At 49.3% G+C, this 18,561-nt stretch overlaps 7 protein-coding genes across 7 annotated transcripts; 3 read left to right on the forward strand and 4 right to left on the reverse strand.

The window, feature by feature from the left end:
- Positions 1 to 247: 247 nt before the first annotated feature.
- On the reverse strand, positions 248 to 2,821 carry BDZ99DRAFT_481872 (uncharacterized protein; the record flags this gene model as incomplete). The annotated part of the gene is made up of 4 exons (XM_033722447.1): positions 248 to 802; positions 855 to 947; positions 999 to 2,630; positions 2,747 to 2,821. 4 exons carry the CDS (start codon positions 2,819 to 2,821, stop codon positions 248 to 250), a joined length of 2,355 nt encoding a protein of 784 aa, XP_033570863.1.
- Positions 2,822 to 3,900: 1,079 nt separating this feature from the next.
- On the reverse strand, positions 3,901 to 5,438 carry BDZ99DRAFT_526367 (uncharacterized protein; the record flags this gene model as incomplete). Its single annotated transcript, XM_033726130.1, has 4 exons — positions 3,901 to 4,128; positions 4,183 to 4,224; positions 4,327 to 4,794; positions 4,848 to 5,438. The coding sequence occupies 4 exons, from the start codon at positions 5,436 to 5,438 to the stop codon at positions 3,901 to 3,903; spliced, it is 1,329 nt and encodes a 442-aa protein (XP_033570864.1).
- A 1,242-nt stretch (positions 5,439 to 6,680) lies between these two features.
- On the reverse strand, positions 6,681 to 8,563 carry BDZ99DRAFT_481874 (uncharacterized protein; the record flags this gene model as incomplete). Its single annotated transcript, XM_033722448.1, has 3 exons — positions 6,681 to 7,556; positions 7,614 to 8,419; positions 8,470 to 8,563. 3 exons carry the CDS (start codon positions 8,561 to 8,563, stop codon positions 6,681 to 6,683), a joined length of 1,776 nt encoding a protein of 591 aa, XP_033570865.1.
- Positions 8,564 to 9,185: 622 nt separating this feature from the next.
- On the forward strand, positions 9,186 to 10,532 carry BDZ99DRAFT_526369 (uncharacterized protein; the record flags this gene model as incomplete). Its single annotated transcript, XM_033726131.1, has 2 exons — positions 9,186 to 10,052; positions 10,152 to 10,532. The coding sequence occupies 2 exons, from the start codon at positions 9,186 to 9,188 to the stop codon at positions 10,530 to 10,532; spliced, it is 1,248 nt and encodes a 415-aa protein (XP_033570866.1).
- Positions 10,533 to 12,636: 2,104 nt separating this feature from the next.
- On the forward strand, positions 12,637 to 14,218 carry BDZ99DRAFT_468003 (uncharacterized protein). Its single transcript, XM_033721146.1, has one exon. It carries the CDS (start codon positions 12,901 to 12,903, stop codon positions 13,996 to 13,998), a length of 1,098 nt encoding a protein of 365 aa, XP_033570867.1. The 5' UTR covers positions 12,637 to 12,900; the 3' UTR covers positions 13,999 to 14,218.
- Positions 14,198 to 15,295, reverse strand: BDZ99DRAFT_399266 (hydroxymethylglutaryl-CoA reductase; the record flags this gene model as incomplete). The annotated part of the gene is made up of 1 exon (XM_033716126.1): positions 14,198 to 15,295. One exon carries the CDS (start codon positions 15,293 to 15,295, stop codon positions 14,198 to 14,200), a length of 1,098 nt encoding a protein of 365 aa, XP_033570868.1.
- A 1,112-nt stretch (positions 15,296 to 16,407) lies between these two features.
- On the forward strand, positions 16,408 to 16,888 carry BDZ99DRAFT_468004 (uncharacterized protein). Its single transcript, XM_033721147.1, has one exon. It carries the CDS (start codon positions 16,457 to 16,459, stop codon positions 16,769 to 16,771), a length of 315 nt encoding a protein of 104 aa, XP_033570869.1. The 5' UTR covers positions 16,408 to 16,456; the 3' UTR covers positions 16,772 to 16,888.
- The last annotated feature ends 1,673 nt before the right edge of the window (positions 16,889 to 18,561 follow it).

Here is an 18,561-nt window from a genome sequence, read left to right on the forward strand (position 1 = left end):
AGGGTCTGCGCAGTAGGTCGTTTGGCCACTCATGTTTTGTGGAGTCCAATTTTCGTCTGCTTTCAGTCTGTCGTTTATTAGCACTGTAATTAGAAACGATCGAGGCTGAAAGGAGCGTACCTGGAGTAGGAACTTACAGTATTCTCATCTAGACCAGGTTCTCTTTTCTGGCAGAATCTTCTTGTGATTACTTTTTTTGTTCTTTTCTGGATTTTACACGCCTTCTGCCTCCGTCACCAACCACGCTTTATCTGTAGTGCGGCCTGTAAGAATCTACCCTAGCAACACGCTGGGACCTTCCCTTACTGCCGTTCGCACGCGTTGGTCGGTCATAGTCCTCGTGGCCCCGCTTCTTGGGGCAGCTGGATGACGGAGCAGAGAACTGCTGGGTGGGCCTGGAGGTAGCCTTTGGACCAGCCCGTGAGGTAGTCTTCAGGGCCTGGTCATGGTCTAGGCGGGGCCTCTTCATCGTTTGCCTCCGGTCATCCTGGAGGTCCTCATCACGAGCCGGCTTCCGATAGACGGGCTTCATAGCAAAGATAGCGTCCAACGGCATCGATGGCTTGGGAAGAGGGGCTGGACCGGAGAACTCGAGGAACCCTGTCCTAGGATTCACGCGAGCAGTTGGTTCCTCGGAGGAACCCTTGGATGATGAACCCACGGACGCGGAGGAGTGACGGCTGGAAGCAAGGCCTCCCTTGCGTAGACCCTCGCTGTCTTCGCGGAGATGTTGGTTGAGCTCGCGGCGCCATTCCTGGTCATCGCCATCTTCAACGATGATCTTGCGCTTAGGCTCGCGTTTCTGTAAATATGTATTAGCACTGTATCGTTCTCGTAGTGCGGATTAGACTTACCTTTCGCTCAGAACAAGAAAATGCCTCTTGCTTCTTTGGTGGGTTATTGGTCATGTTGTCTTCCTCGACTGACTTGACAGCAGCTACGAGGATCTGAGTATACGTATTAGTCTTTGAATCACGTTCATCAGGCGCGACACTTACCTCATCCTGGAAATTGTTCTTCTTCTTGCCTCCCTTCAACGCCAGGTACTCCTCCATGGCTCGCTTCATTGTCGCCTTGATCATGGCCTTCGACACTTTCTTCGAATCCTCCAGAGCATCCATGGCCTTCTTCCCCTTCCTGTGCTGACGTTCACGCTCATCCCACTCTTCCTTGGAGACATCCTTAAGGCTCTTTGCCTTGCGATAGGCAAAGATGTCTTTGACCTCACGCTGGACGGCAGGACGCTTCCGGATGACATGACCAACTGGTTCGTATGGAGGGATGAGTGCGTGATCAATGGCGAACTCTCGCCCTACTCCGCGGATGTAGCCTCGCCTTGAGATCAAGCTGGGCCGCGACCACAGCATTGACCACTTCTTGTGCTTAATGATTCCCCGGTTGATGTCGTAGGAAGCCTTCTTGTGGTTGTAGATGCTGGGGCCACGAAGGTCGAGAAGCTCCTGCTGGAGAGTGAAAAGTCTGGGCCGCTTCGGCTTAGAGGAGGCCGGCGTCTTGGACGAGGAAGACGTTTCTAGAGAGATGCCTTCCTCGACTTCAGTGCGCGCTTTGGTGTCTTGATTCGCCAGCTTGAAGGCGATTTGCTCCTCTCGCTGCCTCTCTTCTCCGCGCTTCTTCGCTTTCTCGGCCTCGCGCTTGGCCTTTTCCTTGCGGCGCTGAGTCTCCTCAAGTTGGCGTGCGTCTCTGAGACGCTTAGCATTCTCTTCACGTTGAGCTTTCGTAGTACGCTTGGCCTCCTTCTCGATGGCTTTACCATGTGCGACTTTCATCTTGGGTTCCTCCTCATGCTTGAGCTCATCGTAGCGTGTCACCAGCAAGCGCAGGAACCTGAGGCCTCCATCCTCTTCTTTACGAAGACCGGTGTGCTCCACGATCTTCTCCATTAACTTGGAGATGGGATGCCTAAAGGTGCTGGGGTCGAGCGAAGATACCTCTCCTTCTTCTAACGTGATCTTGTAAGCATACTTGAGGAGAGTATACCAAGACTTCACGTTCAGGTTCCCTGGCACGAAAGCCGTGAGGACCACATCCTTCAGATCACCAACCGACATCTGATCGCGTGGCTTGGCGGGATGAGTTGTAGCAGTATCGTCTAGGGGAGGGGTGGCTTCAGGTCGAAGATTCGTGAGCTTCTGTCGGCGTGGAGGCTTCGGCGGGGGTAAGTCGTCTTCATCAATACTACCACGCTTGCGCTTCGTGGTTTTGGGCTTCGCGTCGGTAGGCCGCATGGCTGGCTTGCGAGTACGCAGTTTCCGTTCAGACGTCTTGGGTGGAGGAAGTGAACGAGCCTCTCCCTCAGACTCATCGAGGCCAGAATCGCTGATCATTCCTTTGTTGTCAAGCATGAGGAGATAATCCACGATCTGCTGCTTGATCCTAACGTTGATCTTTTCGATGTTAACGTCGTCCCGATCACACATGGTGAACAGCTCGGCCTCGGTCAGATCGTCGTACACGGCACGGTCGCAGGGGCGGTCAGGAAGGGCGCGCTTCCTCTTGATGGCGACGCCTTTGCGAGGAGCATTGGGCTGGGCGGTGCCTTTCTTGGGGACAGGAGGGCGGGTGTTGGTATCATCACCGAGCGCGGGGCGAGCTTGCTTGGAGACATGGGACTATGTAATGATTAGCTAAGTCATGACAGGTGCGACGAGCTGCGAGCACGTGTGAGGAGGCTACATAGTAGCAAGGAGAAGGCAGGAGGTAGCAAGCACGAGAAGAGGAGACTTACGGTTGCTGGTGCCACGCCAATCTCAGTCGCGACCGTACTTTCCTTGTCCGAACCGGAAGCAAGAAGGGAAGGCATGCTGTCTGATAGTAGAGCAAGCGAATGTTTGATGGAAGAAGCTCTATTCCTACGTGAAGAAGCAATGGTGTCAAGGATTTGGTGGGGTCGTGACATTCAGTGGGGGATGTCGGTGAGTGGAAGAAGAGAACTCGGGAAGCGCGAGGCGATGACTTAAGTAGGCAGCTGACACGCTGCAGTGGTGAATGTTGGAAGCACTGAAAACATAAGCCCGCCGGGAGTCGCGCCACGTTGTCGAGTTGTCGTGTCGATGCCGACTCGATGGTGAATTCTACCCTTCTACGGCAACGCATCGCGACGGCTCACCTTGTTGCACAATGCTGGCATCGCGCTTCCAGGTGGGCAAAGTCGCTCTTGCTTAAGTCACATGTCACTCGGAGGGCCTTTGCCTTTTGCCTCTCCTTCTTACGTTCAAGCTGCGTGCCAAGGCCCGCTTAGGTAGATATGACACGTGATTCTTCACAACACAGTAGTCGGAATGACGATTACTTTACTAAGACCCACTAGTGTTCGCACAATGCAAAGGTCTTTTTGTTTACAATGTGTTCGAGACACCGGGTCCCCGTGCGAGACGAAGTCATACGAGCCTTCAGGCACACAATACCTTATCGCCAGCTTCTACATTGCTATCTGCGATAGAGGGGCAGGAGAAATTTAATAGCAGACACTTGGTCGCCTTTGACTGGCACATTTGTTGTCTCTTTCGAAATCTCGCGTATATCCCACTTCTTTGTTCGTATACCTATCGCCTGCTTTTAGATATTCGCGAGTAGCATTGGGCTAATATTCGTGATCACTACAGCATTACTCGTCTCTATCATGGCATGCCATGAAATAGTTGTTAAATGCTCCAATGACCGTCCATTATGCAGCAATGCAGGAGACTCACGTGCACTTCCTTCGAGTACATGGTGGAGTAAGCTCAAGTATAGCGGACCTCGGAGCAGTAACTGCATGCCTTGTACTAAAAACCTAATCTTGGTAGATGTCTTCAATATGCAGAATGCCGAAACGCCGTGACAAAGCATCTTCAATGTCTCTACTCTTGTCCCCGTCCATCTCCACACGCAGCGTCATCTTCAGCGGATTCCACTGACACCTCCACTCCCGACTCCATGAATCTGCCTCTTCTTGCAAACTGGCCCACCAGTCGATGCTGAAGGGTCATCCTCACCATACTTGCGTTTACTAGATGGGTTAAGCGAAGACTCGTCCGGTCGCTGATTTGCCTTCGAAGTTGAGTTTGAAGCACGGTTTGGCGAAGTCTGTGGAGGCTTCTCGGGGCTTTTGCCGGATGTTTCAAGCTTCTACGCGTATATTTTAGCGACTTAATCCTCGGATGTACGGCGAGTGAAGCTTACTTCGCCCTCTTCCTTGTCTTCTTCCTCCCACCGCTCTTTCTTCTAGGTCAACTGCTTCTTCAGCTTTTCCGCAGTCAGCTTTGCGTTTTGAAGCTGCTTCCTGCATTTCTCAGCCGGAGTCAAGGAGGGTGCAACATTAGATACAATGATGCTTTCGGCTGCATTTTCCTCGTCTTGGGTCTTCGACGTTTCTGCCCACTCCAGGTCTCGATGCTCTAGATCCTTTATGCGTATCCTTTCTGCTTGGTCTCCTTCCTCTTCTTTTCGCTGCTTCCGGACTTGCTTTTTCTGCATGCGGACTTCTTCTTCTTTTGCGCGCTTCTCCCTCTGTATCTGTATTTGTGTTTCCAGTTGTTCATCCTGCAGCCTGTACGCCAGCAGCGACTCCTTCAAGCGCTTTTCCCTGTCAAGTGTCTCTTTCGTAAGCCTATCTTGGTTGAGCCACTGCCCTACCAGGAAGTCCTGCTTGAATTCACCCCGCTTTGTGGCCCTAGGTCGGTCACTTCGCCCAAGCTGAGAAGGGTACCAGTCTGCTTGTAGGCTGGCGGCGTTGGTGTGCAGAAGGTCTTGGTCCGGGTCGGAGCTGGCCAGCATCGAAGTGGCGATTTCGATCTAAACGAGTGCATTAGCAGGTGGCTCTATACAGCAAAGGGGTCCGAGCTTACCAAGTCACAGGTCTCGTCTTCGTCCTCAGCAGTCAAGGCTATTATTGCCCTGTAGCGGACCTCCACTATTTTCCGTAGAAACCTGTGCTTCAGATCCTGTATTCGCCTTGCACCGCCCGGTGGAGTCTCGCCTTCTACTGGGCGTAGCTCGTAAATAAAGTTCAGGAGACATTCCCAGAACTGAGCACTATGGTGGACGGTGCTCCTTGCCCTCTCCATAAACGCACGCTCAAGGTCATACAAACCCTGCTCCTGCAATGGCTTGGGCTTTTCTTCCCCTGATGTGATCGTGCGAAGAGGCAAAACAATCTTGTTTCTATTGCCTATTTGGTCATGAGATGGAGGCATAGCGGCTGCACTTTGTGCGTGAGGGGGACCAGTTCGAGGTGCCACAGTCTCGCTGTCACCTCGCGAGATTTTGTGCACGCGGTCCTCGGCTTTGTCGTCATCGACGAGGTTCCGCTTCAGCTTCTTGTCTTGATCTTCCAGGATTGACTTCGGCACACGGGGCTGTCCTAGTGGTGCGTTAGGCGCGGTAGCAATGTTCTTGCTAGGGAAGGTCATGCTATGAGCTCCAACATGAGGGCGCATGTTGGTAGAGGTGGGGTTATGAAGTTCAGTAATAGATGCCGGTGAGTGTAAGAATAGTGTCCAAGAACCGAAAAGCCATTTTTGTAAGGGCGCTACTAACTACACACCCCCTAATTCCTCCACGCACACCCTCTTCCCCCCTGTTGCTTCACCACCTTCTAATTGGCTCGGGGCAGCGCAGAGCTTCCTCCGGACAATTATTCTCACGTCTCTCTACACGTGATGCGGCGCGGCTATACGGCCTCTCCGTTTTACAGCGCTCCTTATCTAATTCCTTCAGCCGTATATACAGTATATATAAGACTGTATAAGAGTTGCTGTATGTATAGCCCTACGCGAGGCCGTATATAAGGCCGTGAGCAATGCTGTATATAATGTTGTATTTAATGCTGTATATAATGCCGTATATATAGATAGCTATATGTGCAGTGCTAATTTACCTATGAGGATGGGAATTAGGGGGTGTGTAGTTAGTAGCGCCCTTTATTCGTAATGGTCCGCTTGGCAGGACTTGGGGTTGAATATTCGAACGCTAAATGCAACACTCTATGGCGACGCATTGGAATAATTACTTCAGCAAGTTATTTAGATAATGTTAGGCGAATATTTCTTCTCGTTACGATCTTGTTATTATCGCTTTGTACTATGGTTACTGTAAAATCTAACTTAAACTTCAAGATTGCGGGCTATACGGGAGGTGTGTATAGAGATCTAATGCGAGAATAGAAGTTGCGAATCTATACGTTATATAGTCCACTTATATATAGAGGGACAGCAAGCAGTTTACGGCAAACAATTAGTTTCTCACAGGTCACAAGTTCGACGTTTCTCTAGGATCTTCCTTCACGTATCTGCGATTTGTTTCCGCTCGGGGCTATCGTTTTACAGTGACAGATCATAAATTTGTGCCCGCGCGTTTAGCACTGTTTAAAGTAACGCCATGGAATTTTAAAAACCTAGGCCCGATGGCATGTTTCAAGGAGTGCAAAGTAGACTGCCTCTTGACTAACTGGCTGCTTACTAGCTGGGCTGCTTCTCACAGTGGTGTCGAGTGAGCAAGATTAAAGCCAGGCAGTAATAGACCCGTGTGCTCAGACTTGTGACCTAGTACTGTATCCTGCACGTAAAGAGCGGTTAAATTCGCGAACACGACCGTAATAATGTCCGTGTCTGTTATAATATAACTTTGCGGAGCTAGATAACATAAAGATAATCTTGGAGGACTGGACCCCACTACGTCCTTCACCGGATGCTGTACACTCCTTTACGCTCGGTTCTACGCAGCTGCCTCTTGCGTGATGGTCCATCATTCTGTGCTGGCGGCTCGTCATTGCCGCGCTTACGTTTACTCGAAGGGTTCAGAGAAGCGTCGTCGGGCCGATGGCTCGCCTCTTTTGTACTCTGCTCTTTAACACGTCTCTCTTCGTCCAGGCAAAGTCTCAACTTCTCCGCCTTCAACTTCGCCTGCTCCAGCTGTTGCTTAATTCTCTTACTAGGGCTCAGTGAAGCGGACGCAGTAGCTGCAGCAGCAACGTTAACTACCGCCTGTGGCTCTGACTCTTGTTGGAGCTTCAGCTTTCTAGCACGCTCCAGCTCTTCTTCTCGTTTCAACTCTTCTGCTATTTGCAGATCTTCTGCCCGTTCAAGCTTTTCTACTTGTTTAAGTTCTTCCACTACTCGCTTCTGCTCTTCAGCTCGTTTGAGCTCTTCTGCTCGATCAATCGCTTTTACTCGCTTAAGCTGTTCAGCTTGGTCCAGCTCCCCTCGAAGTTTCTTTGCATGTGTATCACGCCTCTTCTCTTCGAGCTTTCTCTCCTCTTCCCTACTTCTCTTCCGTTCCTTTTTCTCTTTCAAGCGCGTCTCCTCTTCGAGCTTTTTCTGTTGCTCAAGCTCTGCTTGTTCTTGTTGATGCGCCACCAGACGTTCTTGTAACAGTTTCTGCCTGTCTAACGCTTCTTTCGTCGTCTGTCCCTGCCACCTCCAATGCTCAACGAGTATGTCTTTCCTTTCCGTGCTAAATTTATTTGGCGGGGGCAGATCTGTGCTCTCAGGCGCAAGACTCCCGGCCTCGATTCTCTGATATATCATCCTTAATAGCTGCTGAGCACCCATCGCGATCTAAACGTGCGCGTTATATAGCTCGATTCTCTGTGTATCTAAAGGTAATAGACTTACCAGTTTGTCGTCATTGTCTTCACTGTCCCAATGAGTCTTCAGGGACAATCCCATTAACGCCTTGCAGCGGTCTTCTACTATCCTTTGCAAGAACTTGTCCCTTAGATGTATGACACGGCGTATATTCCTAATATCGAGCTCGCCGTCCACTGGGCGTAGCTCGTAAAGGAAATTGAACAAACACTGCCAAAATTGACCATCGTACTTGTCGCTCATCGCCTTCTGTCGGAATGCCAGCACCAAGTCATAGACGCCCATCTCATGGATAAGCTTCGGACTAGCCTCCATCGTGACGACATCTTGAACGTCAATCTTTTCGACATGTTCTGAACCTTGGACGGGGGCTACAGCACCGTGCCTTCGGGCAAGAGGGGGTCCAATACGAGGTGGTACCGTCTCGTCGTAGCGTCGCGATACCTTCTTGACACGGCGCTCGGACTCATCGTCGTCTTTAGACTGTCTCTTCCGCTTTCTGTCGTTGTTCTGGGGCTGATGGGATACTGTAGACGCTGTCTGGGCTTGTTGTCTTAGATGGGCAGGCTTGGTCGGCGTAGGCACCTCATTGTTACTATTGCTATCGCTATCATCATCGTGGAAGTCTCGGTCACTAACCAGGCCGTGCTGGTCGAGAGTGATCAAGAAGTCGATGATTTGCTTCGCGGTGAAGATACACCGTCGTTGATGCCGAACTTCGTCACGTTTGCACAGGATCTCGAGCTTCGGGAGGGAAAGCTTCTCGTACTCTGCCCTGGATATCGGGCGAGATAGGAGCGTGTGCGGGTCGACGTTGTAGTCGGCGTCATTCACTACTGCATGTTAGTCACAACGCTAAGGAATTCAGGAAAGCTTCGCAAACCAGGCTGGTGCTTCTTGATGACCCTTCGCGCAATACCCTTCTTTGGAGCATCCTTGTCCTGGCGACCCCTGGCAGAGGTGTAGGTATTGGTCATGTCTTGGAAGGTATGGCGATCAGTAGATCGAGCGGCGGTCTAGGTAGAGACGCCGTTTCGGGAAGATATCTTCGTAGGTAGATTATGGAGTAAGTCGTGGGAGAAGTGGAAAATATCTTGCAATATAGAATGGCAAAGGCAGAGCAAGGAAAGTGGTGAGTTGACAGCCGTGGTGTATGATGAGCGTCAATGTGTTGGGGAGGAGAGGTTGATGCAGTTTGCGCGCGAGAAATAGTGCGTTCGGGGTGCCGAATTGGTGAATTTAATGAACGCGTTGAGAAACTTCGGTCAGCCTGGCCAGGCGCCGACTCGAAGAATTGAATGAAATGACAGGTCCACCGCTCCGCTTTCACCGCCCTCTGATTGGCTGGATCCCGAGCGAGCTTCCCGCCCGCAACGGCAGGCAGGTATCAGTGAATCGGATGCTAGAAGTGCCCTGTAGTTGTCGTCGCTATTTAAACCCCCATCCAAGCAAGCACCTCCTTCTTCCCACCAGCTTCCTCGAGCAACCACACCACACCAGCACCCACAACCGCAACCTGTCAACCTCTATCTTACCAGCCGTTTTAAAAAATATCTCTATCCTTCACCACACCTCCAAGCAAGACTCCACCCCGAAGACATGGCTATTGTCAGAGGACAGCGTCCTTTTGGGGACTTTGACATCGTCAATAGCCAAGCGCGTATGAAGAAAGTGCCCGTCTATAGGGGCAGCACCGCAAAACCCTCAAAGGCACCCCCTCCCGAGCCCTTCGCTGCATCCATCAGCCCTTCGCGGTTGATCCTCAGCCCTTCACGGTTGGGGAAGCGTTCAATCAACGATACTAAGGATGGACGCATCTCACTTCAGCCTATAGACGTAGACCGGCCGGCCAAGAAGCTGAGATCGATGGCAAGCACATGGACCGCGATAAACCATAAAGCGCCTGCCGAAGATGACGAAGAAGACTCTATGGATAACATCCAGCCGAGCATCGAGGAGACGGAAGAGACTCCAGTGACCCCTCAACGCAAACTGGCCATTCCAAAGAGCCGCAAGCCGGCTCTCGCCAACATCACGCAGTCCTCCCAGACCTCCAATTCAGCAAACCCATCTCAGCCTAGGAACCAATTGAAGTACAAGGAAACTTCAAAGGGCTACAAGCACACGGAGAAACGAAAGAAATGGAAGGTAGCTTTGCCTGGATGGAACGGAGGTCCGAAAGGAGAAAATTCATGGATGGCAAAGAAAGACAGGCCCAAGCTCAAAGCGGAGCTGCAAAAGCGTGGCCTCTCCCATCTATTTCCGGAAGAAGAGCCAGCTAAGAAGCGAATGGTCCGAGCTATCATAGACTGGGACAACCACAAAGCCGCCAACGGCCTCAAGGCGGTGATTCGTTCGCGCGGACGAGGCCTCGCAAACCGGATTGATCCGAGCTGGGGCACAGATAAGGTGCATGAGCTCATTGCTCTGCTCGATCAAGATGACAAACACCTCGATGAGAACAATGTGGCGTACGACTATCAACTAGCAGACTTCAATTAGGAGGCTGCGGAGAAGAGATACAAAGCTATGTCTTACGAGGAGGTCTTTAATATTGTGTCTTAGAAGTGGCGATTGCCCACCGAAGGCCCCGATAATCCCTCGAAAGAAGACCTTGCCTCACGAGCTGCACGGGATAAGTGGGCAGAATTTATCCCAGTAGAGGATCCGTGCCGGGCGTTCTTCCTTCCTGGTTGGCACCATCGTTCTGTAGAATATGCGAGGACAGGACTAGAATGCGGACATTGCAAGTCCCTAAAGGCATTCCTCAAGCGATACAATTTGATGGCCGTCTTTCTAGACAAAGGTACGTTGCGTGCCGAGGGAGTCTGGGAAGAAGATGCAGAGAGGGACCGCGATACCGACAGCGAGGATGGAGACGACGAGGCAGAGGATGAAGGCCAGTCGAAAGACGCTGAAGAGAAGTTCGAGGAGGAGGAGCTGTAGCTGCTAGTAAAGTTTCAGATGGGCCGAACCTTTGCGCGGTTTGTGCAGCTGATCTTGATACATTCGAGAAGTACGAGAAGTCCTGGGAAGCGGAACAGCATCTCTTCTTTGGCTTCTTCTGAAAACTTTGAAGGTGTAAGACGGACTGTACTATAGTATATCTCTTTCTTCTTTTTGCGTCTTATAGTACGATACTAGAATATCTTGGCTTTATGATAGAGCTCAAAGGCGTCAGAACGGCCGTTGCGTTCATCTACGCCCACGTCACTGTTTTATATTGATAATGAAATTATGCGTTTTATAATACCTCGGTGCTTTTATGCCAGTGAAATGAAATTCCTGGAGTGTTCTTTAAATCTTTCAACACGGGTAGAGTTTGTGACTGGACTTCATTAAGAGAGGAAGACGGAAAAAAATTAACATGTCCTATAACTGTGTATAAAAGTATCTCTACACTTTGAGATCGGGTATCATGTGTCTAGTACTGAAACATTTGGAAACAATGAAGAGCATAGATAGGGCCAGATAGGGCTCTCTAAGTGGTCGATGCTTCCTTGGTCTCGCTTAGATATTAATAGCTAACCGGTGGTGGGTCTGTGATGACATGATCTCCAGCCTTCTTACAACGTTCACTCTCTCTTGGCCCAAAGACATTCTCTCTCCCTAAGCCTAATTTTCGACGGATGCTCGAAGTTCAAGTCTTTATATGGAAGACTTATATACTACACGATCAGACAAGCACCATTCCCGGAGCGCCCTTCGTCTCATGTTTGTCTAGGCACGCGCATGACCACAACTCCAATACGCCATGGGAAAATCCGAACGTTACTACGCCGCAATTGCGAAGTGGAATTAAAGTAAGAAGCGCAGTCTCCCTCAGGGAAAAGACTTCATTCTACGCCTTCCTGACGAACTACTCGAAGAAATCCTCATCTTAAGCACCCCGAGATGACCCAGCCACTTCTTCTTCCCTCGATACAAAGCATGGCTGAACTTGTTACTTGTTTGCAAGCGGATTAGTAGAATGGTACACCTGTTGCTATACGAGGTCATTTGCTTCGGGTACAACGAGTTTTATCTCATCCCGCGGAGCAAAGCCATGCAATGTTTCTACCGCTCTTTACGGGGCAATCCAGACGTTGCACTACTCTGCAAGCACGTGGAGATCCATGTTCCCGATACCCCAGACTTACGAGACCTCCGTGATTGTATCAATTTTCTCGAACTTACGAACCCAAGAAACGCCGTCCTCATTGCCGACACGATACCGAAGCCCCATTTTTGGGTGGGACCTGCGGCTACAGCGATGTGGCGCCAAATATTGAATATGTCTACAGTGACCGAGCTTGTGCTGCAAACGCTCAGTCTTAGTGGCTTGTTTTCTGCAGACCTCCCGCAGCTTCGTACATTAAGAATGTTCGGACGATCGAATACCCCTCGAGGGAGTATATCACTAAGTGCGGAGGATCGCGAAGAAATTCGAAAGAAGCGCGGCACCTCTCCGATCGCCACACTAGAGCTAGTACCAGGGACGCACGACGCAGAGTTTGTCGTCTACGCCGACCTTCTCGCCTGGCCCACAGCTCTCGAGCATTTCGAGTGCCAGCTTCGTGTGGCTCCCCGTACGTCAGCTGACGGGCCTGGTAATATTTATCTGCCTCCTTTGCTACAGGACACACGTGGAGGCTCACTGGCTGGATGGAAGGGCACGACTTGGAATAGCAGGGAGGTGGAGACTTGGGAGTGGTGTTGACGCGCAAGTACCTATCAAATGAAGATTCACGTAAGCTTGAAATACGGTCATGTTCTGAAAGCTCGTTTCGCTTCGCTATCTAGGGTGCGAATGCATGTCAGGAAGCTTAGACATGGATCGGTCATGTGACTAGAGCAAATTCAACAGCAATATTCCTCGTTAAAGAGGGGCAGATATGGATCAAGCCGTAGCTATAAGAGATGAGATACAAACTCTTCATATCTGATATATCATATCTTTCAGTAGCACGTGATTGACTCTGGCTCATTAGCCTCGCTTAGCTGCCAGGGGGCGGCAGCATGCAGCCTTGTCGCCACCTCGAGGTCCGTACCTAGGCACCCCCCCATTCATCAACCTCCTCACGTACCCACTGTTCCACATCCACCCCTCCGTGTACACAACACCAGTGACCAACTCGCCTCACAGAACAATCTTCGATAGGACCTTCCAAGGCGACTTTCGCACAGTCTTCGGCCCAATAGCAGCGACGTCGCGCTTCTCGCGTCTCACATCCCTTTGAAAAAGTCAATGCGAACCCAGAAGACTCTACAGACCATGGAACATCAGCTCTAGTACTTCAGTATATGTTACGCTGATCATAAGCTGGACAGCCAAATGGGTCAAACCCGATCACCGAGCCGAACCGAGGGCAAAGACTTCATACTCCAGCTTCCAAACGAGCTTCTTGTTGAAATTTTCATCCTGAGCATCCTGGGAGCAGCCAATTACTGGGGTTTCTTTTCGGAAACCTGCTATCCGGCTTGGCAGAAGTTGTCGGGGGTCTGTACGCGTTTCAGCGCGATCGCGAAAGACTTGCTCTACAAGAACGTGTCATTATACCCAGCATATGATCCTTACATGATACCACCCTGCCGAGATGTAAACCTTCTTCGACAACGCTTATGCGAGAATCCTGAGCTCGCTTTGCTTTGCAGAACCCTCGAGATTTATGTTATTGACGATGGCGATGAAGCCTGCGTCCCTCCCCATACAGATGCCGGCCTTCTTATGAGCTTCAAGAATGCGCGGAGAGCCATCCTGCACGGCACTCCTGAATTCTCGGCAAGAGGTATAGATATGCTGCCTGAGACGTTGCATGCGTTCCCGGCACTCACCGAGCTAGTGCTGCTTGGCATCAATATCAATGACTTACTCATCCTGGATCTTCCGCACCTTCGCACTTTGAGAGTCCCCGGACCTATACGTAGGTTTAAGCGCATCAAATCCGGGCTTCCTGGCGCTTCTTACAGTCGGGGCTCCTCTTCAATTACTACGCTTGAGTTGCCCTTGCAGAAAGACAAGTTCGACAGTATCGCCGAACTTGCGAGGTGGCCCAAAGCTCTTGAGCATCTCGACTTTTACAACCGCGACGATCTGCAGCGTCGTAACATGGATTGGTCTCAGCGGGATATGGATCGACTGCAAACCATATTAGACACCCAACGCTTATCGCTGAAAAGCCTCCGTATCGGAATAAACAAAGGAAGCTGCGTCTACGGCATCCAGGACACGACGGGCATTAGTTTCAATTTGGATTTTAGCAAATTTCCGGCCCTCGAAAAGATCCGCTTTGCCCCATGGTCGTCGAGCACACCTAGCAATCTCTCTTTACCTCCATTACTACATAACTCACCTGGACACTCACCAGAGATTGCATGGATGCGCACGAAGTGGGAGAAAGAGGTTGAGAGTCGGGAGTGGACTCGACCCTGATGCGGACGATAGACTTAAAAGCATGCAATGCGACTTGTGTGCGATGAAATTGGAGATTAGTTGATTGCGGTTATACAAGAATTGCGCGCGGGCCCACGATCACGAGTTCCATAACGGAACGTGTTTGATGATGCAAATAGTCACTTACTATGAAGTGTTGCACGGCGATAAGCTAGTAATACTCAAATGACAGAGACGCTCACAGCCTCGACTTCCCACCCCTCGCCAAACGTTGATGACTCTGCGAAAACGTATCATCCGCAAAAGCGCTTGCTGTACTCAAATCCAAGGCCAGACAAAACGCCGCAACCGTCTCCGCCAACGCGAACTTCTTCCCAGGCCCGAAACACCCAATGATCTCGAGCGTCTCTTTCTGACTCTCATACCCCGTCCCGCCTCCCATAGTTCCAACCACCATACACGGGAAATACATACTAACCGTCAAATCCTGCGTCTCAGGGTCAATCTCATGGCTCAAATGCGAGAACCCACCCTCCAACACACTCGCCACATCCTGCCCACACGCAATAAACATTGCCGCCATAACATTCGCCGTATTGATCGAATTGCCCATCCCCCCATTCCTTATCATTCCATCACGCGCAATATCCATCGTCCTATGCAACGCAGCAGTACTACATTTCAGCACCTTCTTACATACCTCATTCGTCAGCGTCGCCCACGCCATAACCTTCACACCCCTCCCCAACTCATGCACATTCCCCCACGCCATCTTCTTATCCGGCGCAAAGTGGCCCTCGAGCTGGTACCCGATAACCTTCGCCTCCTTCGCGCCCTCGCTCTTCAAGAACGCCTTGCAAGCAGTATGTGTCGCGATCGTCGTCATGTTCTGCCCGCACGCATCGCCCGTCGTGTAGATCATCTTCACATGTACCGCTTTCCCGATGATATGCGGCACGATCTTCACCAGCTTGCAGAACCGAGAGGTCTTCTCCGCCGTCTCTCTGAACTGCCCTTCGAGCTCTGGAACACGTTCATAGAACGCGACCGCGTCGTCCACGGTCCCAAAGAAGAACACAGGTGCACGCGACATGCCTTCAGCTAGCGCAGCGGCTTTGACGCCGCCACAGAGTTGCAGAGCTTTGCAGCCACGAGAGCAGCTGGCGACGAGGGTGGCTTCGAGGGTTGCCAGGGGCGCGCTGACGGGGGCGCGCTGGTGGCGGCCGGTGATGGTGAGGGGGCCGGCGAGGCCGAGGGGGACTTTTGTGAAGCCGATTTGGTTTTCAATTGCGATGGACGGCGTTGGATTTGTTTTGGTGGGTAGAGGGGTAGGCATGATTTTGCTGGGTGGTGGTGTCGGTGCTGTTCCCCTCCAGCCCAGGATTTCTAGTCGGTCTTGAGTCTTCGGGCTCATGAGGAAGTTGCTTATTGCTGAGGGGGTGTCGGTGTGATGGTGTTCGAGATAGAGGTGGAGGAGATCTAAGAGCATGGGAGCTGGAAAAAACTAAGATGGAGGATATGAGAACGAGAGGGGGTATGAGGTAAGTCGGTCCCTTCGCGATATCTCAGCTTCGGCGTCGCTGGCCCACTAATCCGCATTAGTGATTTAGAAAGAGTAGATCCACAACTCCACACCGCCATACAGAATCGCTATTAGACCTCTGAGATCTGATGGCACAGCGCCTCAAACACATTGATGTCGACGGCGTGTGTAACCCAGCGAATCCCCTCAGATGCGCATCTCTTTGCAGCTTCAACCGAGCTCACTTATTGTGGACTGCCTCTGCCAGCTCATCAATCACAGAAGATCTTGGAACAACCAGTTGTCGCACAGGCCTTGATTGGAGGGGTTCCGCGAGGACATCGCGAGCTTAGCGATAGTGGTGGGTCTAGCGTGGAAAGGTATTGCCGATTGGAGATCGATTTGTCGGAGATCTGGCGGGAGCAGACCGCCGTGCACCAACCAGATCGCATCGGGGCGTGTGGATACGGACCATTGCATTGCTGAGCCTAACTCGGCCCTTCTTTGTGTTCAATTTTCAAATGCGTACGTCCGCTAATCCAGATCAGACGACGGGGAAAAGCGGTTGTCAATATTCCTCTTGCCATGCATTCTGATATGATATTCTCTTCTGCCTACGACGAGTACGAGGAAGCTCTGAAAAAAAAACATGGCCTCGACAAGGTCGCCATTTGCTCATTCAAAGTCCGCGTCGACACGCCCGACGAGTACCGAACCGGCGTCGTCTACCCAGGCGAGATTACCGGCATTACTGATGCGTCGTCCCGCGCCATCATCGACACGAAACCTGCGCGAGCTGCTCGTGCTGCTGAACATCAGGCCGGCAACAACTCTCTCCCAGCTGCTTCTTCCCGCGCAACCGCTCTGGACAGCACGACTCGACCAGTGGTCACGCCTTCGAGGCCTATCAACAAACCCAACCAGCCCAAGGAGCGACCAGTAGTACCAGCAGACCAGTCAATTCATGTCAAACCCATGCAGCTACGCCCCGAATGGCACGCCCCTGTTATCAGCCTCCACCCCGTGGCCCGCTTCGCGCAGCGGCGAGATGAGGGCAAGGGTAAAGCCAAGGAAGTCGAGGAAGACGATGCTCCCATGGCTGCGCCGCTCGAAAGTCGAGCCGGAGACGCCTCCGAGCCGACAACTCCTCCAGCTGAGGAATACGCCGCCTCCGAGCAGGAGACCACGCCCAAGGACAATGACCCATCTGAAGAGGTCACACATACTGAAGTCGACGCCGCACGCCGTCCTCTGTTCGGTCTGTATTCAGTCGGCAAAATCCCCTACTAGAAGGAAGTTATTCCTAATAACAACAAGTTCCTCCCGGAACCCCTAAAGCAGCTAGAAAAGCTATAAAAGCTAGGTAAGCAGAAGGGCAGGCCTTAAGCCGCCTTTAAAACCCTTTAGATCGACTATAAACCCCTATATAAAGCTATAATAGTTTATTTAAAGATATTTAGGAACTCTAAAAACCTTATAAATTTTATACTTTACTTTAAATTCTATTTTATTACTACTAAAAACGGATTTTAGCGCTAGGAATATAAGCGGCTAGATATCCGCTTTAGGGCTTAAAATATCGGCTAAGTAGATAATACTAAGCAAACGATACCGGCTTAATAAACAGCGTAGGTTATAAAAATATATTAGCTGTAAAGCATATTTTAATACTTATAAAGCTTTTTCCGTATTTTTTAAAAAATTATTTTACTAAGTTAATAGCCGAATTAACGGACGATAATATACTATACTTTATCTAGCTAAGCTAGAATTTACTAATACTATAGGCTAGCGGCGTTTAAAGTACTAATAATATTTATAATATTAAAGGTTATATTTATAAGCTTTTTTATAAAGTTTTATATTAGCTAAACTAGTTTTTTATTTTAGTTTAAAGTAAAAATCTAACTATAGAAATATATTATAACCCGTAATATAAACTACCTAAGTATAGAAGTATTTATAGAAATAAATAAATAAATTAGACTAATTATATAAAACTAGGTTATAGAACTAAAAAAAACACGTATTAAATAAATAGGTATCCTATTTTCTACTATAGGCTATTAGTAGATAGGAATAATTTAGAAAAATATTATAGGAATAAAAGTTTATATAATAGCTTAAAAAGCTTAAAGCTATAATATAATCTATAAGTTAGTAGCCCGTATAAGCTAGTAGCCCACCTAACTTAACACGCAACGCGTTGTTTAATAACCACCCTAATAGCAGCACTATAATAATAAAAAGCTATTTTTTAAAAAGGTAAAGTTATTTTAGGCGTTTAAGCCTATAAAACCAGCTAAATTATATTTTTCTAAGGCGTTAAAAAACTATATAATATACCTAGAAAAACGGTTATGCGTCGCGCCTATAGTATTCCTCTATAACACGGTGCTATTTCTAAAAATCGCCGTTTTACACCTATATAAAAAAAGGTTTTTATATAGAGGATTTTGTTAATAAACTAGTATAGTATACCGCCCTGTATTACTACTATACAGCAGATAGCTAGTATTCTAGCTAGCTAACGCGTTATATAGAATACCCCTTTTACTATCGGCTAGAACTAGGTGCGAAATTTTATTAGCCGCTATAATAACCTAAAATCTAAATTTAATCGTAAATACGACTATTAGCGTGCTAAATACGAAAATCCTGTGCTTATTCGGGCCTAGTTTAAACGCGTGTAAGATATTAAGATATAATATAGAATTTTTAATAAAAACACCTAGAATTTTAATAAGACCGGCTGCTAAATAGGTGTTATTATAACTGCCCGGGTTATTACTAAAATAGACTGTGCCGGCCGGCCTAGAACTATATAGCCGGGCAATTAAGAATAGGTTATAATTATCGAATATATTAATATAATAGGGGTTGAAATTCCACCTCTAGTTATTTTTAAAGTAATAATATACTAAGCCGCTTAGTATAAGGTTATTCTAAAGGAATAGTTAATCGGTGTTAGTAAAAATAGCTAGACAATAAATAAAATTGGCCTTACCTAGCTAAAACTATTCTATAAGTATATAAAAAATCGCATAGTTAGCACGCATCGGATACTTATATTAGACGGC

This window comes from Mytilinidion resinicola (assembly GCF_010093595.1).
Source record: "Mytilinidion resinicola strain CBS 304.34 unplaced genomic scaffold BDZ99scaffold_25, whole genome shotgun sequence".
Taxonomy (NCBI): domain Eukaryota; kingdom Fungi; phylum Ascomycota; class Dothideomycetes; order Mytilinidiales; family Mytilinidiaceae; genus Mytilinidion; species Mytilinidion resinicola.